The 26,750-nt window shown below is 37.1% G+C and overlaps 1 protein-coding gene across 1 annotated transcript; it reads left to right on the top strand.

The window, feature by feature from the left end:
- The first annotated feature begins 9,091 nt into the window (after positions 1 to 9,091).
- On the top strand, positions 9,092 to 26,708 carry slc39a9 (solute carrier family 39 member 9). Its single transcript, XM_053509215.1, has 7 exons — positions 9,092 to 9,728; positions 13,418 to 13,526; positions 17,623 to 17,820; positions 17,921 to 17,989; positions 18,104 to 18,189; positions 18,895 to 19,029; positions 25,205 to 26,708. Exons 1-7 carry the CDS (start codon positions 9,633 to 9,635, stop codon positions 25,430 to 25,432), a joined length of 921 nt encoding a protein of 306 aa, XP_053365190.1. The 5' UTR covers positions 9,092 to 9,632; the 3' UTR covers positions 25,433 to 26,708.
- The last annotated feature ends 42 nt before the right edge of the window (positions 26,709 to 26,750 follow it).

Consider the following 26,750-nt stretch of genomic DNA (forward strand, 5'->3'; position numbering starts at 1 on the left):
TGGGGTCCATAAGTCATTACACTGTGACAAATTTGCTTGTTTTTTTGATGTAGACTCCAGCATATGTGATTGGATTTGAAATGAAACAAAGATAGTGAAGCGAAAGTGTGTGATTTGGAATGTCTCAATTTCTGAGAAGGATGAGTCACTGGAAACAAATGTACGGAATAAAAGACTATATGGTGCGCTGCTATAGCAAAATCGTCAAGGACCAGATGGTTTGATGTAACTGATGGAGCTTTTAATGAACAGCACATCCTGGAGTGGTATACACACATTGTACAACAGTTATTTCAAAACTAAAAAATCTATTGATTATTAATAAAAATAGATAGATAGATAGATAGATAGATAGATAGATAGATAGATAGATAGATAGATAGATAGATAGATCTGAATTCTTAATAGTGCCACATTTAAATTTGGGAAGTCAGTTTGTTTTTTAAAGCAGCCGTTGCCAAGAGGAATCATAAATGAGGTTTAATGTCTATTTATTTTATATTTACTTTATTTACATGTCTTTTTCTAAATGTTCTGATTGTTTTTATATGCAAAATCATAATTATAGTGTTAGAAATTGGTAATATTAGTAATATTTTTAAGTGGCTGGAACGGATTATCTGCATTTACATTATTTCCTATGGGAAAATGCGTTTCACAATATAAATTTTCACCTTAAGAACTCGCATACTGACCAGGTTAAATTTGTATGCTGAGGTCTAGCTGTATTTTAAAACAGCTTTAACCTGTTGTTTTATCTATACACTGTTTCTTTTCTCTTTCTTGACTAAGCACTGACACTGGAGACTCCTAAATGAACAACGCTGTTAGGGTTTTTCTGACACTTCTCCTAGACTTTTAAAAAATGTTATGCCTCTTTTTTTCATACATCAGACTAACAGTACATCTCCCTTAGATAGTTGCGAACCTTTTTAAACAGTAATACTTCCTATAGTTTGTGTCTAGACAGATAGTCATGCAACTCTCTCTTTGCTTCCTCAAAACTTATCCAGAACGTTTTGTTCTTTGATGTAACAGACACTGTGTACTGAAAATTGTAATAATGTCTATGCTGTGAATAAACCAGAAAAAAAAAACATTTAGACACTGTCAGGTGTTCTGTGTGTGTGTGTGTGTGTGTGTGTGTGTGTGCGCGCGTGCGCGTGTCTCTCTCCCGTCTGATTATGTAAACGTATCAAGGCGTGACAACACACCATCCGGTTTTCCCTCATTTTAAACCTAACGATCTCCGGCCTCAGTCTGGGTCTCCTAACAGGAAATATCAACATACAAATAAATAGAGCCATACAACTTCTTGTGTTATGTAGATAACATATAATTAAATTCCAGATATTAATATGCACCTAGCGCTAGCATTATTGTCTGTTCTTGTTGCAAATTAAAACACTTGCTTAACATCAAAAGCTTTGAGAATTCCGCAGCACTCATATATTTATATCATACTTAAGCAATATCGCACACAAGGGAGTGCTGTTGTACTAAATATCCATCACTCCCTCGAGTGCGATATTGCTTTTATACAACCGTTCCACAAACAAAATTTATTAACAATAGATTATGATTTGTTTGTTTGTTTAACCAGTTACTTCGCTCCGCCAACACATATCCTTCGGCGTATGGCGGAGCTTAGCGTCAGTTAGTGTAATTAACGGGGGTAAAAGTAGTTTTTAATTCCTATCGGTTCTGTGTAGCCAAAAGGTGAGGTGGTAAGGAGGACAGTCCTGAGAAACTATATGAGATTTACTTTATATTTCCACTTATTCCGCTTTTAAATATCAGCTCTGTTAACTTTCGGGTTCTGGAGTTAAATTCCAATTAGCGTTAAATGGAAAGATACTAGGGTGCACTAGGGTATACAATCTCTTGTTCCACACACCAAGTAGTGCCCTTGATCAGAGGTTAGAGAGATTTGGGATTCAGCCTTGTGTTAGCAGCTAGTTAGCTTGGTAGCTTGCGTTAGGCATAACTAAAACAACACGGAGGCAATTCTGAATAAATCGAGAAGCAATTATTAAGTAGACAGTGTATTGTTTAAGATGACGTAACATTATCAGAGGTGTCTTCTTGCTGAAAGTTCTTCCATGATGGGCTTTAAATGTAGGTTTTTTGCAGGCAGCTGCTCTCTCCTCTTTCCAGTACTGCGGACTGTACAGACTTACTTTCACCCATGCTGTGACCAACCGTTAGTGCAATTAACTATGTATAGTTGAATGTCCCAGTGCAGTTACTGTCTATTATCATCACTTGTGGAATGCCTCTCATTCAATTAGATTTCTCACTTATCATCCATACCGCTTTATCCTGTGTATGGGGTCGCAGGGGGCCTTCCAGGAGACATCGTAGGGTACACATTCATTTACACAGTACAGGCAATTTTAGAACGGCAATCAGCCTGACCTACATGTCTTTGGACTGTGGGAGGAAACCGCAGTATCCAGAAAAAACCTGAGTAGCCAGAGGAAACCCACCATGCCGCCCAAAACTGTCATTTGTCATGATTAATTGTTGGCTATAAATCTTATGCAGTTAATTAATAAATACCTTTAGCGCGCAAACCAAAAACCTCTTTTGTTGTTTTGTTTATTGATCTTTAATATGTTCCCAGTGAGCATCCAGTGAATTCCTTCCTTGTCAGGCTGTTTTAGTCTTTAAACAGTGCACTTCAGATGGCAGTTTGTAACTAGGTCTTTTTCTCCTGCAAGGTAATGCATGCTCGTCGGATTTTTGACGCATTCAGTAAGATATGGACTGTTAACTTTGCTTTTGAGTCCTTTCTCCTGCTGGTGTCAGCAATAAAATCATTATAAGTGACATCTGAGCCAATTCCAGTAGCAGCCATACATACTCACGCCACCGTGCTTTAAAGATGAAGTGACTTGCTTTGGATCATGAGCACTTCCTATTCTCCTATACATTTTCTCATTCCCTTGGTGTAGGAAACTTATCATCCTCTCATCCTAGGACTTTGTGGGTAATTTTTTTTTAGTACATTTTTGCAATCCAGTCTGTAACCTGGCTTTTCTATGCAGGTATTTTGAGGCTTTCAGAGGATTTTGGATTGCTAAGCTTTCTAGGGTGCTTTTTTTGTTTTAGAAATGAATCAAAGCGTTTGAGTTTGGCACATCTAATGTTTTCTCTACTTTTCAAAGCTTTCGCCTGGATTCATAGTGGCCTAGTTTACTACTTTACCCTCACACTTGTAAAGACACAACAGTCCGCAAAGGCATTTTGGAAGATTTCCTGAAGAATCAACTAATCCACTGATGATCCAAGTTCTTTAGGGGTCAATTATTTTGGGACTCTGATTCCTACAGCTGATATGGATGTACGTTCCTTCAAATTAAAGCTGACAGGCTTAATCTTATCATGCAGCGCCACAGTCATATTGCATTTTAAACAAACTTTGCTTGAAAATATGAAGCCAACTGTAAAGTATTTACTCCATCCATCCATCTGGGAACCTCTGTAGTCTAACCAGGGACCTGGGACGCCAATGGTGCCCGTTGTATTTACTGTATTGCCATTTTTACGACTGTGGTAGGACCACAGGTCAATATTTACACACCACAAGCAATTTGGAAACACCATTAGACATGCAATGTGCATGTCTTTGGGAGGAAACTGGAGAACCCAAAGGAAATCCACCCACGACATGGCATGCACACAGACCTGATGTGGGAATTGAAACCGAGACGTGCAAGGCGACAGTCCTAACCACTGTGCCATCAAAGTATACACTAACTTCCCAATATATAGTATACTATGAGATGAAACTGGTTTAAGCAATTCCACTTAATACACAGTGTGTAAACAGACAGTTAGTTGTTTTCACCTGAAACATGAAATAAGAGTGGCTTTTATTTCCATACCATGCCCAAGGTTCTACTAACCCTCCAAAGTAATTTTCCTGGAATGAATGAGCAACCAGAGGGAAACAGCAGCTAGTTAAAACAGCTTTGATGAACAGCTGCTTTCCCATGGCTTGTACTGTTATTAGCCCGATACCAGACTGATGTCTTTGGAAAATGAAACATTGAATTTACATCAGTTGTTCTTTGAGGCAAAAACATTCATCTTAATTTATCCTGCCAGGCTGCACAGATTACGTTGAACACAAGATGCAGGACACAAGAGCAATATCCACACTTTCAACTGGGAAATGGGCCAGAATCGTGTCCTTTATCCATCCATACATACAGGCATTTGATTATTTATTCATTTATCTATCTTCAGAAAGTGCTTTATCTTGGTCAAGATTGTATTGGGTCTGGAAACTTTTCCAGGAACACTGGACATGAGGTAAGAACTACACGGACTGGTGTCCCATCACAGGATAACAAACACATACTGTACAGTACAAATACAGTATTGACAGCTACAGAATGTGCAACTGAGAGATACTAATCCTCCAGCTGGCATGTTTTGGTAGGTTTTTAAGAAAAGATTCAAGAAAAAATAAGCAGTTTGTTTTTTTGATAAGTCTTAAAGTCTCTCTCTGCATATATATTTATATACATATGTATATATATATTATATATTATGCATGCTTCAAGAAATAACTGATTACAGAAATGTGAATGAATTGAACACAACTTTTTAAAGATGTTTTCTGTTTTAAGGTTCTGCATATTGTCCTAGACAGTCCCTAAAAAGGCAAAAAAATTATTATTTATTGTTATTATTATTAGGGTGGCACTGTGGCATATTGATTAGCATCCTGCCCTCAAACTTCCAAGATCAAGGGTTCAATTTCCGCTTCAGGTCTGTGTTTGAATATTCCTTACCGTGCTTAGTGTGTTTCCTCCGTGTACTCCAGTTTCCTTCCACAGTTCAAAGACATGCAGATTAGGTGTATCCAAAATTCTCCACAGTGTATAAGTGTGTGCTTGGTGTGCCCCATGATGGATTGGCACGCCTTGTGCCCTAAATCCTCTGGGATAGATTCCAGCAGTACAGAGAAATATTATTATTATTAGGAAAGTGGTAGCTCAGACAGTTGAGGCGTTGGGTTGCTGATTAGAGGCTCCGAGGTTCGAAACCTGCCACTTCCGGGCCACCGCTGTTTGGTTCTTGGGTGAAACCCTGAGCATCCAATGTAAAACCTGTGCAAAATCTTGTGTATCAGAGACCTCTGCCAAGTCTTGTGGATATGATTTATTATTATTATTATTATTATTATTATTATAGATAAGGAAATAACAAAGATAAAAGTGGTTAGTATATTCCAACATTTACTTGTGTAGAGGTTTATGTTTGTGAGTTCTTTCTCTTCTTTAGCATCATAGTCCAAGAAAGCATTTTGAAATGTTCAGGTCTTGATGGCTAAATGTGATGTAGACGCACACACAAGAGTAGCATATTGCAAAATTTTAAGCTCATGTGCTAATTTAAAATTAAGTATTAAATTATGAAACTGATGTGGATTATGAAACTGGTGTGGATTGGGTATGTACACTGAGTTACCACTTGATTAGGTACTCCATTATACGGAGAGAGCCTGCCATCCAAACAATACTGTAGTACCCTCTAGTGCCCATTCTAATCCTTTTGATCATAATACTCTTGATATATATTTTTTTTCTTCTTATAAGCACAATAAAAGCATTCAACTATTTATTCAGACTCATAGATTAAGATAGAATATAAGGGAGAATGCTGACCTTGTGATAAAAACAAAAATATAATTAATCACGATGACTTAAAGGAAAACAAAATCAGTTTGGGTGCAAATATTTATTTTGAGCTTCATATGATTTTTTTTTAATGATTTGTTCTTGAACTGAGTATAAAAAAACATTTATAATACTGAAAATAAATAATTATTTTCTTACTTAGGTGTATTCCAAAAAAAAAAATAATAATCTGTTTCTTTTAGTTGTTACAAAACTCAAAGAAACACCATTTCTTGTTGTTCAAAAGATAAGCCTGGGAAAAGTAGAAAGTATTTTTAAGTTCAGCATCAATAGATTGATGATGTTATATCCACCTTTATAATAAATAAATACAGTAGTGGCCAAAAGTGAAATATAAGTTTTTAATGACAAACTTTTTATGTCTTTAATAATGATAAGACAATCAAGATAATATATATTTTTTTTATTTTATGAAATGAAATTGCTATACAATAATAAATATTTAGTATGAAGTCCCTTATTCTTCAAAACCTGCTCAAAGTCAAAAAGGCATCTGCAGTAATCTGGCATAATTTATATGCCTGCTTGATCGCTTCCTGAACATCTTGTACAGAAATTTGCAACAGAAATTCACAATTCACTTGAGAACTCCATAGTTTGAGGTATTTTTATGCAGATGTGAACACACTGGATTTAGAAAGGTAAAGTTCTGCCACAATTTTCTTCCACCCATTTACTAAACCACCTGTTTCCTATTTTGAGCACAGGGACATCTATAAAACATGGCATATGTTGTCTTAATACTTTTGGCCACCACTGTAGTATTATTACAATTACATACATGCATAAACATGAGAGAGAGAAAGAGAGAGAGAGAGAAAGAGAAAGAGAGAAAACGTGAGATTTTACAATTGCTGCTTCTACCAAGATTACACAGTTTATCCATGTGGGCATGTCTAACCTCTGTATTTGACCTTTTCATTTTTCTGTTCCTAAGCAGATGCTTCCTTTCCTTCTTTTTTCTTGTTATTGTTGTTACATTTACTTTAATGGTGTTTTGTTCAATTACTGTCAAAATAAGCCTATATACTTTGGCGATACTGTTTCTCATTATGATCATGCCAGTGTAGCCTAGAATGGTTTTAACAACTATATATAGCTTTTTTTTTTTTTTTTTTTTTTTGGCCCGCAGAGGTATTTGAGCTTTGCATGCGGTGCTTAAATCCTCCCTCTCTTCACCCTCGGACACTGATTACAAATAAAGTTTGCCCTCTAAGTCAGTCTGATGCTTTGCTATAAAACACTCCCCCCTCAAGGTGAAAATATTCATGTTTAAAATATGATCGAGTTTAAAATATGATCAAGTTTAAAATATGATCGGACCTAACAACAGCATTGCCATAACTTAAAACATACGCATATATTAGCCACAACATAAAAAAAAAACACTGACAGGTGAAGGGAAAAACATGGATTATCTCATTATATATTCGCATCTGTCAGGGGCTGGAATACATTGGGTAGCCAGTAAACGGTCAGTTCTCTTTGTTGATGGTTTGGAAGCAGTAAAAATAGGAAAGTTTAAGGATCTGTGTGACTTAAATGCCTGGGTCAGAGAATCTCCAAAACAAAAGGACTTGTGGGGTGTTCCCAGTTTGCAATGGTTATTATCTACCCAAAGTGGTCCAAGGAAGGACAACCATTAAAGCAGCAACAGGTTCATGAAGCATCCAAAGTTTATCTTTTATAAAGGATAATACTCTCTACATAGCAGCAAGTTTTCAGAAATGGTATGAGGGACTTGATATAGAATCCAAAATTGTTGACATCAAATTCCCCAGATCTCAATGTGATCGTCAAGCTGTGAGATGTCTTAAAGAAACAAATCCAATCCATTCAGACCACCACCGATAAATTACACGACTTAAAATCTCTGCTGGCTGCTAACATCTTGGTGTCAGACACCACAGAACACCTTCAGAGGTCTTCTGAAGTCATAGTCTCATGTGTATGTAAAATATTTTCTTCCAATTTTAAGACTTGCAATACAGATTTTTTCAATTGATCTTCAGTTTGCTGACACCGAAAAGGCTTACAACTTTCAAGGTATGCAGTACTGTATATAGGGTATAAATTATTTCTATTGCATTGTGACTAAGCTGAATAAGTTAAATGCTCAACAGGACATTAACATATACTTGTAAATTATAAATAGAGAAAATGCATAACTGGTTCGACCGTACCAAATAGGCGGGAAAATAGTCAGACAAGAAGAATTTTAAATACAATAAAACCGAAAGTAACAGGCCTTAAGTCCTACTCTTAAGTGATGTAACAGGAAATGACTTGTGATCTTTACAATGTTAATAATAGGTCATAACTTGTAATTGCTTAAGTTAATAGAAAACACACACTACAGGCAAATTGAAAACACCAGTTAGTCTAATCTGCATGTCTTTGGACTATGGGAAAGTCTAAAGGAACTGTCAGATGGGAGAAAACTGGAGTACCCAGAGGAAACCCATCAAGCACGGGGAGAACATGCACACACGAGGCAGGAATCAAACTCAGGTCCTGGAGGTGGAAGGCCACTGTGATAATCACTAAGCCACCATGCCGCCACTGTGTGTGTGTGTGTGTGTGTGTGTGTGCGCGTGCGTGGTCATAGCCAAAAATTTTGAGAATGACACAAATATTAATGTTCAAAGCGTCTACTAAAGTATAAATACAATTTCATAAATGTCAAAGTCTTTTATTGACTATAAAAGTGTTGATGCTTCTTTTTCAAGACCTTTGCAATTCACCCTGGCATATTGACAATCAAACTTCTGAGCCACATCCTGACTGATGGTGCAGCCCATACTTGCATAATCAATGCTTGGAGTTTGTCAGAATTTGTGGGGTTTGGTTTGTTTGACCTCCCACCTCTATCTAGAGGATATCTAATATTTTTTATCATGTTTACATATATCTATGAATTCAGATTGACGTAATTTATAATGTAATCAATATTTTACAATTGCTTTGGTAGCAATGTTTTTTTTTAGCATTCATGTCAATAATGCCCTTCTAAACTAAAATTAACTAAGAGAGCGACCATGTATCCGTAAAAACAAACTAATTTGGGTGCAAATACTGCAATAATTAAGCAATCATATCTATTTTTAATATTACATAATAACGTTAACTTCATTTTATTTATAATTTCGATAAACTCGCTATTTTTTTTTTTTTTTTTTTTTACAGAATCCCGATTCGCGCATTCCTCAGGACATAGTGCACTACTTTATCTCTCTGCCTGTTCATTACCCCCTATGTGTAGTGTACTAAAACAGGAAGTATTGCTCTATTTGGAACCACAGTCCTATGAGCTTTTATTTTAAAAACTCTGTGACCCGGAAGTGCTCGCAGCTTGCTGACGTTTGCAGCGTTTCCCAGCTGGCGTTTAGCCGGAGCCGGAATGAGCTAAGCGTAGGAGCCGCGGAATTTCAGGCGGAGGTTTGTTTGATCAATTTAATTTCGAAGATTTGAGGTTTAATAATTATGTCAGTGACCGCGGTGGCATAAGAGACTGAGAAGAAGAAAATACAGTTACGATAGGGGTTGCTAGGCGGCTAGCTAAGTCTAAAGGCTAGTTTACTGAGGTGTGGGAAGTGCACGAGCTACAGGTTAGTGCCACTGTGGCACGAGCAGGAGCGCACGCGCCTTTATTGGAGCCAAACACTTTTTTTATGTGTTTAGTGTGTAAAGTGCTAAAGTGTTGTGACTTTTATACGAAGGGCATTGATTAAAGTCTGAATTACACGCTGTCAGATGGAAAGACTGTCGTTGGTCTTGCTAATTTGCTAATCAGATCGATTGTTTTTGTTGAAATCCTCGTCGATATTGCTGGATTGATCACCTTTCACAGACATTTCTTTCACCAAGAGTGTTTTTTTACACACCAACTTTATTAACACACACTAGAGAAGGTGAGAAATGGATGACTTTAGTTCCATCAGCCTGCTCTCCCTGGCCATGCTAGTCGGGTGTTATGTTTCAGGAATAATTCCTCTGGCTGTCAACTTCTCAGAGGTGAGTTAATCCTTTTATTATTATTATTATTATTATACTACACTATATCTCTATAATCTTTTATTATTATAATACACCATATCACTATAATACCTCAACAATGTTTGTTTGTTTATCTTTGTGCTAGACTTTTTTTTATTTATTAATTGTTCTCTCCATTGTGGTGGATTTTTATTTTTTGTTTTGATTGATTGATTTGATTTATTATCTAAAGTAGGATTGTATGAGACAAACATTCTACTTCATGTAACTAACTTGCATGTGTAATGTTTGCATGGTAAAGAAGACTCAGATCTTTGACCAAAGTTCACACAAATCACCAGCTCCATTTGAGCAACTGTAACTAATCCTGATCTTATGTGCTTTAGTGGTGTTACGATTCAACATCACAGTATTAATCAAGTACTCCAAACCTTAATTATTCTAGTTATTTATTTTATTACTATTGTAAGTAGATGGTTGACAGTTAAAAAGTTTGTAGATATAGTTAAAAGGTTTAAAGCTAAAAATAATCTGATCTTTAATGTAATCAGTGATATTATTGTTATTATTATTTTAGGTTAACGCCCACGCACATGTCTGTCTGTCTGTCTTTCTGTATAGCAAAACTCTCTGTCCAAATTATAAAGTTGTATTTCTTTCGCCGTCAGCCGTATACTCTCCCAGCTCTTCGAATATAGCAGAACTAGTATTTTTCTACCACTTTAACATCAGGTCAGGCTTCCATCTGTTCCAATATGTCCCGCCCACCTTCTGCGTTATAATTATTACGACTGGTTACAAGAATTCAGTCTCACTGCTTACTGCATGTGAAATGTGAGCCAATCAGAGCTCCTTTATCAGGCAGAAAGCCGGTGGATGAAAGTGTAAAGTAAAGACATGCAGAGCATAGAGTTGTTTGTATTTCACAGAATTTATCGATAATGAGGAACGGAAACTAGATTTTCCTACCTGGAATTCATCACATCAACCAACAATAGTCCGCCTTTGGCGCGAACATGCGCAGAAGAATTATAATCATTCCAACAAGAGACAATCAGCTCACGTGTTTAAATGGCTAATATTGACCTATGATCGTTTACACATGGCCCTTACCTTTCCATAAAAAATTCATTTTCTCACTTGCTGTACAATCCAGGGAAGAATAGTTTGAATGAATATTAGTTAAGCGACAATCAAAGTCAAACAGCAACAAAAAAAAAAGTTAAAATATTGGGACATTGTTAGATTTTATTATTAGAAACAATTATAAGTTAAAGGTAAAGTTAAAAACAGTACTGAGTTTTGATTTGTAAGGTATACTTAATATAAAGGGGACGTCCCGATACGATATCATCATGATACCTGAGTCCCGATTTGATTCATATCGTGATTCTGTAAGTAACACAATTTTATAAATATTCAGATTTTATTCATTTATTTATTTCCAGAGTTTAAACAACTTGATAAAAAATTTGGTCTTACCACACAGGAGGATGTGCTGTGTGAACAGTTTAGACACACTTACTTTAAAGGTGATGTTTTTACAGACAAAAGTTTCTTTAATAAAATTTTCCACTTGACGAGCACCAAGTGGGAAGATAAAAAAAAAAAGGAAAGGGATGAAAGAAGATGCAAACCATGACATCATTATCGCTCTGTGGATATAAAACAGCATAATGTTCAGGGCTCAAGGTAACTGCTGATTACAAGACTAAATGGGAATATTACACCACAGACTCATCCCTATATTTATTTCATTTGTTTATTCTTTATTCAGCCAGGAAAGTCCCATTATGATATATGATCTCATCTGTCAGGGAGTCCTGGTCAGCACAAACCATTGAAATATTAGAATATACTGTATATAATACATAAAAGCAACTAGTACTAATGTGTTTCCTTTAAGAAATCTTGTAAATGACCTGTAAAGGGATTCAAATAACGAAGCGTTTCTAACACATTAGTCTTTTATGCAAAAAAAAAAGCAGATTAAGCTCTGAAATCAGCCAAAATGTTTAACAGTCAGCCAAGAGTCAGCCAAAATATATATATATTGTGTATATAATAGGGATGCACCGGAATTTCGGCCGCCGAAAATTTTCGGCCGAAATAGCATTATCGGTTTCGGCCGAAACGTAAGAAAGCGCCGAAAATAAAAGCCGAAATTATCGCCACGCCTCTCCCATCCTCCTGTCTCGCTCGCGCTGTCATTACGCATCAAACACGGAGTATGTCGGCGGTTTGGAAGCACTTCAAAGTTTCAGATGAGGACAGCAAAGTTGCAATATGCAACTTTTTTTTAATACAAACAAAAAGAAAATATTTTAAACATGTTTTTTAATGAAGCCATTTTCGGTTTCGGTATCGGTTTTCGGCCAAGTGCATCCAAAAATTTCGGTTTCGTTTTCGGCCCAGAATTTTCATTTCGGTGCATCCCTGGTATGTAATATATATAATGTATATGTATGTTTGTGTGTATATATACACACACAGTATACACTTTAGCAAAATAAAAATATGTAAAAAAAAATATATATATATATACAAGAAATATATACTTCTGTAAAGGTCTAAGGTCTTAGACTGTATTGTCTTTAGTACAAATGTGTTTATCGTCTCTGCATTATAATGTACCAAACTATTCACTATTTCCAAACATACTTTAAAAATAATAACATTTCAGAAGAATATTTACATGCCTGTAAAAAAAACAACATACTGTATTCCATTACAGACCAGTTTTCAGGAACTGAAAGCACTAAAGAGAAATAAAGTAAACACAGTCAATATTCAACTGTGACTCTTTGCTTGAAAACAATCAGTAGTGTTATAAGTCGCAGCTTTATAAGTAAAAACAGCTGTTAGGTTTTACTGAGTGTGCTGGAGAATATGTTGGAGTTCTTCTGGGAACTCTGTCACACTCTCTGCTTTCTATTTTCATGTAAAACCCAGGAATGTGCATTAGGTTTTTTTTTGTTTTCAGCTGTAAACTGGTCTGTCATGTCATGCATTGCTTTCCTTACAGGCATACAGATAGTTAAGATCGAGCAGTAAAACCTTCGGCGACAAACGCTTGGGTGCAATAAATGTTTGGGTTGAAAAAAATGAGAATGTTTATTTCGGTTCCCGTCGAGAAAAATCCTGATTGATATTTTAGCAACAAGCGTACCGCCCAAGTATCCATACTGTCTCTAAACACTGCGGAACATTGGATTTCCTGCGGTATAATGACTTTGATCTCGGTTAACTCTTACACAGTAACACAGTCATGCACTTTTTCCACAGTCTCTTCTCGCCACCTTTACTATAATGTGCTCTGCGTTTCTGAGGGATCAGCATTAGCAGGAGACGTCAAAATAAATTTCAGGTGTACTAGGTTCTTTATGCCCACAACAGTGTAAGAACCATATCAATAGTTTATATAAGTTTCTCTACCTTGTGTTTTATTTCTGAAGAAATAGAGGGTATAATATACAGGCTTAACTTGTGTAGTTGCTGGCTCACAAATTTCTGCAGATACGAACAGAACACGGTTCCACGAACATTCGTAGACACGAACAAATCACAGAAGTATCTCACGCATATTGTACAAAAAATACATATTCAACAATACCAAAGGTCCTCTGCTGCTATTAGACTGTACAGTCAGAGCTAAGGTTTGTTCAATATTTAAATCTTTTTTTTTCCCTCCTCTCTGTGTTGTTTAGGAAAAGCTGAAGCTGGTGACGGTGTTGGGAGCAGGTCTGTTATGCGGTACCGCTTTGGCTGTCATTATTCCTGAGGGAGTCCATGCGCTGTATGAGGAGGTGCTGGAGGGTGAGTCTTTTTCTTTATTTCTTTCTTTTTCTCTCATGTGCACAAACAAAGGAAAAAAACCTTTATTATGACTTTGAAGTTTGTAAGCCTGTGTAATTACAGAACCAGTCAGACGAAGTTCCTCCTCTGACTACTTATTGTTTACAGTGAAAACACAAAAAGCAATGACAAAAGATTTAAAATAAAACAAGGTACTTGCTCTGTTAACTAAGGCGAAAGGAACCAAAATTTATACCTGTTTGTTTTCAGGCTCAGTGGTGATACTTGATATAAATATACGTTATATATAATTTTTAATATTTCAATATTAATTCAAGTTGGATATGTGTTTATATGCCACATGAGTTGTCTAAAGCATGAAATAAATGTACAGGCAGCGGGGTTTTATTCTCTGTTTGAAACATGATGCAACACATGGAAATGAAGTGATGGGGACAATAAACAGTCTTTATTAAATAAAAACTAGGCCTATGTCTGAGATTGCTCCCTGAGTTGCTCTCAACAACGAAAGCAGATTGATTTAAAATAAACGCAGTTAAATAAAGCAATAAAACGCATCAACACAACAAGGCCCACTTGGTCTGACAAAGTAGATAAGTTTTCAATTGAGGTAGACTGCAGAGCCTCTGGAGCTGCAATAGAGAGAAATAAATGTGTACTAGCACTTACTACACCGAGCATGCAAAATGTGTGTGTATACAGTACTGTACATAACTATTGAGACAGCCCTCATTTCTTCATACTTTGCTTCCAAAGAGCCAGAATGAGTAGATTTTTTTTTATTTATTTTTTTTATGTAGTCTTGAAGAACTTTTTGTTAGTTTTTTTGTTTCTGATCTTCAGTCCAGTCACTGTACCTGAGAAATGTTTTTTTTTTTCTTTCTTTCTTTTTTGGGATTAAGCCACACATTGACCTATGAATCATTTAAGGATAAAAATAATCATCAAACTTAAGGCATGATGACAGATGATCAGGCCGTTGATTAGTATACTGCCGATGCTAAATACTGAGTGCTTGAAGCAGACGAGAGGGGAAATGAGGTCGCTGCTGAGGTTGTTACATAAACAATCAGGTTTTAAAATATCTTTAGGCACTTTGCAGCCTTTCATAGTAAAACATTTGTCCCCTTTCTTTAATTAGTGGTGCTTGCGAAGCAAAGCTTCACTTGTATAATCTTGCAGGCTTATTTTTCTTTCTTTCTTTTTTATAAATTCTTCTTTTGTACAAACTTTGGCATCTAACTAGTCCTTAAGCATTTGCCACAGACCCATAAAAGAGGTGTCAAATTGTGCATCTTATTCGGGAATGGGGTGCTATAAGTTTTATAAGGGGTGGGGGGTAAATTTACCACCCCCCAAAAAATCCCATAAATTTAACATTGAGACCAACTTTGACAGATTCTATCGCCGATCAAGAATTTTGTAGAAATATAAAATTTACCACATTTGAACAAGCTTGCAAGCTGTGTCAGAACGTAGCCCCGCAAGAGATTTTAAGATGTGCAGGGTGCAAGAGGTGCCCAAATTTGCCCCATTGAAGTATAATGGTGAAGGTACTCCCTATTAAAACAGGAAGTGCTCACAGTCGCATTTCCTGCTTTGGTAGCTTCCATACAAATTTTTAAACTAAACCTTTTGCATGCGGCTTCAAGTACAACTAAGTGACTTATTATTTGTTTGTTATATTTTCATGACATTAAGCATAGTCATTTCACTATTTAAGTTTTATTTAGGCTAAGACATTAACAAGGTCTCAGCATCCCGTTTAGATGACTTGACCAATATTTCAAGGAATGTATTGTAGCATTTTGAGCACTCGAGATTAGGGCTGGGCGATATGGCTGAAAACTGTATCACGATATAAGTGTTTCATATCGGTCGATGATATTTTTACGACCCATTTAAAATAAGGACCAGGAGAAAAATATATTACTATTATTTATTATATTAAACATTTTTATTTTAAACTTAACCTTCCTCTGATCATGGTCCCCTCAGTTATTAAGACAGAAATGTCAATAACCATGATAATTAAAATGTAAACATAAGTCTAAAGTCACAATCAACACTTAACAATTATCTCTTAACATTTAAGGTGCAAAATGAAAGAAAATGTAAGAAATGCTTAATAAAGTGTAATAAAATAAGTGCATTGTCTGCTTTTAAATAGAAATCCAGCAGACCAGCATGAGACAACGACATGGCGCAGCCAAACGTGATACTGTTACATGATTGACGTTAGTGTATCACTCCCTACGTTGCTAGGTTACCAGAGAGAGCGAGTGTCTTTGTTAATGCAACTGTCTAGCAGTTAGCAACAAGACTAGCAGTTAGCCCTTGTAGCGTGGATGGTAAATCCAAACTTGGAAATAGCACGAACAGGCAGGATAACCACGCGAGTCATTGTAAGAACTCTCTCACGCCGAGAGCAAGAGTTTACACAGTTATACCCACTGTTGCGGGAGAGAGGTTGATTTTACGGCAGCTGTTTACGGGAGTGTAGTCCAGTGCAGGCAATGCTTTAAGACTTTTAGGGTTGCGAAAGCTCTGCGGCCGGGCTTGTGGCCGGGCTTGCAGCAGCACAAAATGTTTCAAACATTCTTTGTTCTGCAGTTTATGGTGCCCATAATGTCATGCTGGAGAACATTTTACGCTTCGTGCCTTTATTGCGACTTTTTGACTTTTAAATGCAACCCTGTCGGTTTGTAGTAAGACTGTAGCGTAATTTAACAAGGCTACACCAGATAAACACCGGTGTCGCGGAAGAAAAGGTCATTTAACACATCATCAAACTGCTTCTCTACAAACGGTGCTGTTTCATATATCTCTTTTCAATGATATCAATATAACGATAAAGTCGAGGTACCACGGAGCCCTACTGCAACCCAAGGTGGTGGATAAATGCTGGTGACTGACAGATCTGATACTGGATGTTAGTGCTATGATATGTTCACCGACATGTTAAAGGGCGGACTAAAAAAAGGTGATATAATTATTATTGAATCATATTTATTACGTTTTTTATTTTAATTTTTTTAAAACAACTCATTCCTTTGCTGTGAATAAAGTGGCCCAATACCAATGTTGCATAGGAATAGAAGACTGGATATTGATATTGAATTAAAAATGGAATAAAAGGGCAGGGCGCGGCATGATGACAAAATAGCCATAAGGGAACAGGAAAATTTTTAGGTTTTACAAATATAAGTAGTATGTTTAATATTGGATGTTTTAAAGTGATGTATTGCTAAAATTATTTGTAGCAAAACTAAGTGTGGTTAGAGTGGTGAAAAAAGTTAAAATACAGTAAGTCCCCGACTTGGTTTGGTGTTTTGATTCCGCATTATACCTCCGAATCGCGAAGGAAATCCTGGTGATGCAGCAGGGTCAGCTGACTGACAACTTTACTACAATACATGTGAGCCGGTTGTATCTGCAGAAATTCGTAATTCGGATGTTTGTAAGTAGGGGAGTTGCTGTATAGAGCTGTGCGATTAAATTAATATTTTGTCAGTTTTGGATTCATTATTCATTCATGTGTTTATGTTGGAAAATGTTTAAATGTTAAATGGAGCAAGCAGACAAAATTGCCAAAGAAGCATTATCTTAAAAAAAACCACAACAAAAAAACAAACAAACGCTCTAATCGTACGTCTATACGCTTTAGTTTTAATGTTTTTATATAAGATGTTCAAGATATTTTTTTTCTTTCTAGTTTTAATATCAAATAACAAAACTGATGAATATAGCCGTAGAAGCTGGCATGGTGTTAACAAAGTAATAAATGAAGTGAACGTTCAATTATCAAAAATAGGTGAATTTCTTAAACAGCAGAGTTTTTGTTTCTCAAAAACACACAGCACTTGCATCTTCTGCATTGTGCAAGATTATCATTTTGTCATCGTCACTTTATAAGCGAATGGTGTATTACCGCCTCCTATTGGACTGGAGTTTGGAACAGATTACTGACCAGAAAAAAATATTATCGCTCTGTATGAAATGTGATATCAACACAAGTTTTACAGACTACCCATGGTATTTTTTTTTCTCTTTTATGTATTTTGTTTTATATGTATTTTATTTATTTATGTTGCAGCCGGGCACCATGCTCACGGTCAGGGTGAGGTGTCGGCGCCGGAGCAGAAAGCCGCTGAATCCGTGGTAGGACCAAGTCACGAACATGAACACAGTCACGAGGAGCTCCATGCCTATATCGGCGTCTCTTTGGTGCTGGGATTTGTCTTCATGTTACTGGTGGATCAGATTGGCAGCTCGCACATGCACAGCGGAGACGGTCAGTACGCTAAACCACAGACACGCACAATTGTATATTTTCCGAATTTCAGATTTTGTATTTTTAATTTATAATATCTCTATTTTTTTTTTTGGTACAGATCCAGAGGCGGCGAGGGCAGCCAGCTCTAAAATTACCACTACGCTTGGGTTGGTCGTTCATGCTGCAGGTGAATAAAAAGGGGTCAAAACCTATACTTCGTAAAGCTTTATTATATGGGATTGTGTAATAGCATAGTCCTTCATGCTTTACCCGATCATACGTGATGTATTTGTCTCTCCAGCTGACGGAGTCGCACTGGGAGCCGCAGCCTCGACATCTCAGACGAGTGTCCAACTCATTGTGTTCGTGGCCATCATGCTTCATAAGGTAAAGATGTTTTTGTTCACAGGACATTTGTAATATGAAATAATAAATATGCTAATGAATAAAAAAAACACACCTAAAACTAAATTAAAAGTAAAACCTATATTTTTTGTTGTTGTTGTAAAGACAGGTTTTAGTGATAACATTAACACTTTCGTAAACCATGTTACTTAGGGAATCCATCAAGTTATAACAGTACAAACTTTTTGATCAGTCATTCATCCTTCTAGCTGTTAGCTTCTGATTATTTTTAAGCTACTGATGATCTTCCTTGTACCCTACATACGAACATTCGAAGATACGAACAAGATCACATTTGGCATACATTGTGATGTGCCACATGGTATCCCAGAATCTCCTGAAGCACGCGTAAAAAGCAGCTGCGATAACGCTGGTACTGCTAAGAAGCAGTGTTTGTGTTAGTATCCTAGTACCTAGACAATGTTCGTTGGACAAATTTAACTTATGAACGAGCTCTCGGAATGGAACTTGTTCATATGTTGGGGACTTAATGTTTTGTAAAGGTTTTTTTTTTACTTTCTGTCCTTTTGTGCAAAATTCATTGTGGTTGCTTCGTGCATACTTCATTCATTTTCACATCAAAAAAGGAAATACAGGCTTATTTTGTTTTTCCTCTACAGGTTGAGTAAATGCGATGTATCATTTGTGATTTTGTTGTTTACAGCATTTTATCTCTTAACTCAACAGGCTCCTGCTGCTTTTGGCCTCGTCTCGTTTCTGATGCACGCAGGTTTAGAAAGGAACCGAATCAGAAAACACCTGCTGGTTTTTGCTTTGGCTGCTCCTGTTCTAGCGATGCTCACCTTCCTAGGCCTCAGCCAGGTAAGCCACCCCTTATTGTGGAGGAGAATAAAAAAAAATGGTGCTGAGAGAAAAGATAGCATGTTGTAAGGAAAAGCATGTAGAGCTTTAGTCTAACACAACGAGAAAGCACAAAGGAAACCTCAGTATCCCGCATGCTGTGGTTATAATGGAGTTACATGTAGAGCAAAATGTCTATAGAGCAGTAAACAGTTTGTACTATGGAACAGTCTCAGTAGTGCGCGTCATGCCTTAACAAGAGTATAAGGCACGGGCGTGACTTGCATTAATCTGTCATTGTCATTTCTGTTTGTTGTGCTAGCACACTCACTGGTCGCACCATAGTTCTGGAGAAATTATGTTTTGCTCTAATGTGTACAGTCGACCCCAGAGTTCACGGCCTTAGATTTTCCCTTATAACTAATAATTGTTTGTGGAAACCCCCTGCAAATATTCTCCACAAATTTTTATTTTTTTCTTTTTTTTTTTATAGTTTTTTAATTTTTGTTTTTTTAATACAAATTTTTAATGTGTTTTGATGCTCAACTATAAAGAACAATATAATGTACTAATTTTGTAATATGAATATTATAAATAAAATATAATACTGTGCAGGTTTTTAGTACCATAGGGGAAAACAATGCGGCTTGGGACGGTAAATTATTACCGTATTTATCGTACAGTACTGATACCAAAGAAAACGACAGCAGATACCAAAGAAATATACTTGCATGACTTAAAGTACATACAGTGTTTTACATTTTAGCACTGCGGGATATACAGCGGTACAGTACTGTACAGCATTCTTTTTTTTTTTTTAAGGGTAATGTATTAAGCTGAGTTTAAAATGAACTTTTTGGGAGTGTTTTGGGAGCATATTTAGTGATTAAACTATAAAAAATAAGCATTTATAGGCATTTTCTTTTGACCACATCCCAAATTTTTGCAGTCAACTGTACAACCTAGAAACAGGAATGACATTATAAACTTAGTTGATCTAAATGAACACGCAACCAAATCACTTATAGTTGGTCAATGAAAAGAGTGTAATTTTCCCACAGCATTGTAGAATAAATTTTCTCTACCAGTTCAAATGATTATATATCAAATTCAAATTAAATTAAAATTTAAAAAGAGAATTAAAGCTTATAATAAGTAATAAATATGAATAAAAGAAATACGATAGAAAAATTAAATAAAAAACAAAATTGAACTAGGAAAAATAGAACTAAAAATAGAAATATGCTGTACGAAAATAGAAATATACTGTACAAATAGAAATATACTGTACAAGAACATTTAAGAAATTGTGAAATTTTTAATATTTTTGGGAGAAAGATGGTGTGCAAATATGCATAGAAAAAAAGTTTCTTTGTGCACTGGTCCAGAATGTAAACATAAACATGTAGTGTAGATGTGAAGGTAGATGTGCGTGGAATTGTCCATAGTGTTCATGGATGTATAAAGATTAATTGATTGTGAAAAGATTGTGTTAGTTCTGCATAGTGGTGTGGTTGAGAGACCTTATGGCCTGCGGGAGGAAGCTCCTCCTCAGTCTCTCTGTGTTGGCCCTCAGGGAGCGGAATCGCTTCCCAGACCGCAACAGAGTGAACAGTCCATTGTTGGGGTGGCTGAGGTCCTTCACGATCTTCCTGGCCTTGGTCCAGCACCGCTTGGTGTAGATTGAGTGCAGGTCAGGGAGCTCGGTGCGGATGATGCGCTCAGCTGATCGCACCACCCTCTGTATAGCTCGTCTGTCCTGCATGGTGCTGTTCCCGAACCAGGTCGTGATGTTTCCCGTCAGGATGCTCTCTATGGTGCAGGAGTAGAAATTCCTGAGCACCTTGGAGGGCAGTCTAAAGTCTCTCAAGCGTCTGAGGTGGTACAGACGCTGCCGGGCCTTTTTTACCACGGTGTTGATGTGACAGGACCATGCCAGGTCCTGCGTGATGTGAACACTGAGGTATCTGAAGCTGTCCACTCTCTCCACTGGGCTCCTGTTGATGATGGGGGTCGGGTAGTTCCTCACCTGCTTTGTACTGAAGTCCACTATCAGCTTCTTTGTCTTGCTGATGTTCAGGAGGAGATTGTTTCTCTGGCACCAGTTCTCCAGATTTCCAACCTCCTCCAGGTAGGCCGTCTCATCTTTGTTCGTGATCAGGCCCACCACGACAGTGTCGTCAGCAAACTTGATGACGGGGGTGGAGTTGGTAGTGGCCACGCAGTCATTGGTGTACAGAGAGGACAGCAGGGGGCTCAGAACACAACCCTGGGAGGCTCCAGTGCTGAGAGTGAGGGAGGCTGAGACATGTCCGCCCGTCCTTACTGCCTGTGGTCTGCCAGTCAGAAAATTGGAGATCCACTGACGCATTGATGAGCTGAGTCCCAAGTGCTCCAGCTTGGTGGTAAGTGTGGAGGGAATTATGGTATTAAATGCAAAGCTGTAGTCGATGAAGAGCATTTTTACATAATTCCCCCTCCGAGTGTCCAGGTGAGTGAGAGATGTATGGAGGAGATGTGAGATTGCATCGTCCGTGGAACGGTTTGGACGGTATGCAAACTGTAGTGGGTCCAGTGTGTCTGGTAGTGAAGAATTAGTGGACTAACCTTGATTGTGATTAGTAAACAATTCTAATTTATTTATTTGTTTGCTTTGATAGTCCACCGTCAAGGTTTGTATTGTAAATATTCGCTACTATGAAAGCCGGAATATGTTTTTCTAATAAAAAAAAATTCTCCTCTATGTTTGCTTCCATGTCACAGACTGGATGAAGCAGGATCATGTGATCACACACACACACACACACACACACACACACACTAGTATGTTTTTAAGTGGACTCTACATAAAGAGACACAGTGGAGAGAGTATTAACAGAAAAAAAAACACAAACCAATGCACTGAAATAATCGGCATGGGCAGGAGTACATCAATCACAATGAATTGCTCATCCCTATATCGATCGATCATCCCCCGGTTCAAGTCTAGAGAGCAGATTAACTCGTGCTCTCGGTGGGTGGGTGTGAGAGCGCTCACACATCAATAGCGCTCTACTCGGAGTGTTTCTTCAATACTTGGACAAAAAAAAAAAACTCTTTCCAGTTGTGTTTGACTGATGGCACTTAGTTAGTAACCTAGTAACCCAGTGTAAGTATCTATCCAGTAATGTAAAACTTCAAAGCACTTTTTGTAAGTCGCTTGATAAGAGCCTCTGCTAAATGCCTAAATGTAAATGTAGGCGGACAACTAGCTGTGCGTCTCGGAGGAAGCATGTGATTGCCTTCGCTTTCCCCGTTTGGTAACCATCACATAATTTTTCAGTTTTAATTGGATTTTATTAGTGCAAAGAGCTCTGATTAGAAACCTGTAAACACTTTTTATTTATTTATTTACTAATATATAGCTGTGTGATCACTGGCAAAGGCTTTGATTGGGGAGTAATAAAACATTTTTTGAGCATGCCCCCCCCTTTCATAATCAACCACCGACAAGCAAAGTACCCTGTTATATCTCATTTCAGGTTTTTCAGGTTCTACCCCTAGTGTTTTGGTGTAATATGACAGTTTGGTAAATATAACATGTCTGACCAGTTTGTTGCAACAAATCAAATAAAATCCACTTTAAGCACGCCTGAGATAATGTAGCTCCTACCCATTCTAACTACATGTTTTTTTTTCCTGATTTTTATTTCTTTCTATTTGTAAAACAATACTTAAGGCGTTTATCCAAAAATACACAGTTATATTGAGATGTATCTGCTACTTCTGCTCTGTAAAGCTTCATAACGGCTCTAATCTAAGGTGCTGGTTGTTAATTGGTGATTTCTGACGCTGGTGACTCTAAATGAACTTCTCCTCTGCAGCAGAGGTCAGTTTTGATCTTGCTTTCCTGGCAAGGTCTTCATGAAGAGCAGTTTCATCATGGACCTTGATGGAGTTTTGCAAATGCACTTGACACAATACTGTTCTTGTAAGAACTGTTCCAGAACAGCTGACCTAAAATGTTGTGTCTTAAAATAACATCTGTTAATGTCGTTGTTGTTAATTACCTAAATCCATTTTATTTCATAGTTTTTTAAAATTCCAGTGTTCTAGAATGTAGAAAATAAATTACTAAACAAAAATATTGAATTTGAAGGCATGTCCTTCACAACCTTTCACTGGTCCTGTTAAACCAGTCAGTTTGCTTTATTTATAACCAACATTATTACATGATAATGTATAAGATTTGCCATCAAGCTTAGTTTATTAGTAGACTGCATAGTAAGGATGCTTGTCTAAGCAGTAATATAATTTAACACTGCTTTAACTTTCCTCTCTGGATGCCAGGTTGGGGTCAGGTGCACAAATTTGCATACACTGTGGTTTCTGAATCAAAACAGGAGAGCACACACCTCTGATTTAAATTTTAAATGAGTTACAAAAAAAATAATCACGAAGAAACAGTGTTGGATAATGAAAGTAAAATAGGTTTGAAAACCAAAATTGAGAATTTTAGAATTGTAATATTAATCACCGTGATGTGTTTATTAGTTGTTGTTTTTTTGTTTGCTTCTTTTACTTTCTCTAACTACTTATCTCTTTTACAGTTTGTATCTTTAGTTGTTTGTTTGTTTGTTTAAACAGAACACGCTCCAATTGGTTCATTCTTTTCATTTCTGCAAAACTACTTACCAGCATATCAATTGTGATTATTTAATTACCAGAAACAGTGTGTAGAACAGTGATGTAGCAACATCATGCTCCATGCTCAACGAAATGCAATCTAGTGCAGAAAAAACTTGTTCTGTTAGATTTTTTAAACAAATTCTTGGTCTTATGTGACAACACTAAAGAGCTATGAACTCGTAGCTGAAAAGTGCTGTACAAAAGTCTTGACTCCCCCTTAAAGAGCCAGACTTTCTGGTGTTTTTAATGTAGTCGTGAGGAATAGTTCTCTAGGCGTCCTGAAGGACGATTTTTTTTTTGTTTCTCGTTCTCAGTCCAGTCCCTGTAGAGATTTTTCTTCTTTGAGATTTTTTTTTATTGTTTGTTAAGCTACACAAAAACCTATGAATCATTTAAGCAATGTATCGCATAAACCAGTGAAAAACAGGTGCAGATGATGACAGATGATCAGGCCCGGTGATTAGTATACTGCTGAGTGGTTGGGACAGACGAAAGGGGAAATAAGGTTGCTGCTCGTTACATAAACAATAATATTTTTATGCACTTTGTTTCCTGTCAAAATAAAATGTTTATTCCCAATTCCTTAATTAAATCTACATCATTTAATTTCATTTAATGTAAAGAAATGAGAAAGGTTCAGGACTTTTGCACAGTATTGTACCACTAAATGGCCAAAAGATTCCGCACGCCTGACCTGATCATGTTCCTTGCCCAACCTGTTTCCACAAATTTGCAAGCACAATGTTGTCTTAATTTCCTTTTTTTTTTTTTTGCTTTGTTTGCCCTGAACCTGACCTCAACCCTACTGAACACCTATGGGATAAACTGAAACTTGGACTAAACCCCCAGGTCTCCTCCATCAATATCAGTGTCTTTTCTCATTCATGTTTTTGTGCTGGAATGAACACAAATCTCCAGAACCAAGATAGATTATCTGGAAAAAGGCCTTTGCTGTTATAATAAAGTCCGCTCTTCTGTAAATTGGAACATTTGCTGTCTGGTCGGCGCTACAGAGAAACGAACACCAGGAGAGTCAAACACAAGAACAGTCCACCTCATGAATGGTTAAATGTTCTCCTCAATGTGCAATTAAAAAAGGTGCAATATTGAAATCTGGGTGCAATACTACTGATATTTATTCGACTTTGTTTGATAATATCCCCTCCTAGAATATTTGTTGCTAACTTTTTCTTTTGTGTGTGTGTTGTCATCATTATCTCTGAAAGCTTCAGTCATCAAAACGAATTCCTTATACGTGCAATAAAGCTCTTTCTGGTCTGAAATGTTCAAAAAGAAAATATGGTTGTGATCGTCCAGAAAAGCCATTAGCACTAATGAGTTTAGATCGTCTGTATCGATGCTGTATTTTATTAGTAGTTATTAGCTTGCTTTTTTTTTTTTTTTGGTTAATCGCCCCAGAGCAACAAGACAAACTTGTCTAGTAAGTTAGAAAATTAATTCCAGATTTGTAACACGCCCTCCTATTCATTTTTCGCATTGTTCTGCTCCACCCTGTGTCTCCGTTTAGAGCAGCAAAGAGGCCCTGTCTGACGTCAACGCCACAGGCGTGGCCATGCTCTTCTCAGCCGGGACCTTCCTCTACGTCGCCACGGTGCACGTCCTGCCCGAGGTGGGAGGCGCGGGCGGGCACAGCCACTCGACCGGAGGAGGGAAAGGACTGAGCAGGGTGGAGGTGCTGGCGCTCGTCATAGGCTGCCTCATCCCTCTGGTGCTCTCCATCGGACACCACCACTAAAAAAAAAAAAAAGCCGTAAGACTGTCCTGAACAGGGGACTTTTAAAAGCGGTGGTTGGTTCGTCACATCATGCTCTCTGTATGGATCAGATCTGTGGCACTGAAGTGGACTCGTGGGGCAACTGTGATCACATGACCATAACCCTAAAGCGATATGTGCTGACAGCAGTCCTTACATACACAAGTGACACCACAGGTTCATGTTTTGTTTTTGTTTTGTTTGTTTTGGCGGTTCCTTCCTCTCTCTGTCTCTCTCCATATATAATTATACATTATATATTCATAGTTTTTTCTTAAATGTTTCACTTTAAAAAAAGCAATGGTGAACCACATTATTTTATACATGTACGGTGTAAGTGAACTGCATAACCATTTTGAGTCACATGATCGAGGCTTTTTATTCTGTCTTTTTCCTATTTTTTTTTTTCTTTACACACAACAGTATGGATTCAATAAACAGCCGTTTATCTTGGCTGTGAACATGTAATTTATAGTGTTAGACTCCATAGCTGAGCTTTATGGCCATGACATGTAGATATTTGTCCAGCAACATAGTTTTTTTTTATTTTTTTTTTTATAAAGCATTGTGGTTGCCTTGTTTTTGTTTTGTTTTTTTTTGTTTCATGCTAATGGATTGCAGAGGAGCATGAAAATTTTTTATTTTATTATCATGTTGATCAAATAGAATTCAGTAAGTATTAGGTTTAGTTGCGCCACAACATCCATCTAATGTATCTTTTCTAATCTTACGTTTTTTTTTTTGTTTGTTTGTTTTTCATTTTAAACATAATAGCAGAACTTGTCTTTTTTTTGTGTAATGATAAAGACCTGAAGCAACGCAAAAGGGGACCACAGGTCACGTTAAAGGAGGTGACGAGTGTTGGAACGTTGTATAATAATTGCCCATGCCAGCTATTTTAATAACAGTCTTAAATAATGGTGATGCCAGTTGACTTGAAGGAACTGCTCGAGCTTTTAACTTGTCTGTGCTTATACTCAGCTGCCGTTCACTTCGAGAAGCGTCTCTGAACTCTGCTGATGTGGTCAGGGTGGGTTTGCTTTTACTGTAACTATTGTGGTGCCTGCCCAAAGCAGAGCCTCTGTATATAATGCATTGTGTACAAATAACTGTCAGATGAGCTTAATGAAAAACTTCACTTGTAGCCCTCCTGAGTTTATCCTCGGGCTTTTAGTACCGTTAATAATGACCAGGATCATGGGGTTAATTCAAGTGATGGGTAAGGGAATGTAATAAATTTACATTTGAATCACAACAATGCTTTATTTTCCTGAGTCTAGGTTGTTTTTTTTTTTTTTCA

This window comes from Clarias gariepinus, chromosome 13 (genome assembly GCF_024256425.1).
Source record: "Clarias gariepinus isolate MV-2021 ecotype Netherlands chromosome 13, CGAR_prim_01v2, whole genome shotgun sequence".
NCBI classification, from domain to species: domain Eukaryota; kingdom Metazoa; phylum Chordata; class Actinopteri; order Siluriformes; family Clariidae; genus Clarias; species Clarias gariepinus.

Excerpts from the sequence above, each read along its gene's own strand:
- slc39a9 (XM_053509215.1), top strand. The coding sequence starts at position 9,633 with ATGGATGACTTTAGTTCCATCAGCCTGCTCTCCCTGGCCATGCTAGTC. Across the intron at positions 18,190-18,894 it reads TGGCCATCATGCTTCATAAG|GCTCCTGCTGCTTTTGGCCT; the intron begins GTAAAGATGTTT and ends TTAACTCAACAG. Across the intron at positions 19,030-25,204 it reads CCTTCCTAGGCCTCAGCCAG|AGCAGCAAAGAGGCCCTGTC; the intron begins GTAAGCCACCCC and ends GTCTCCGTTTAG.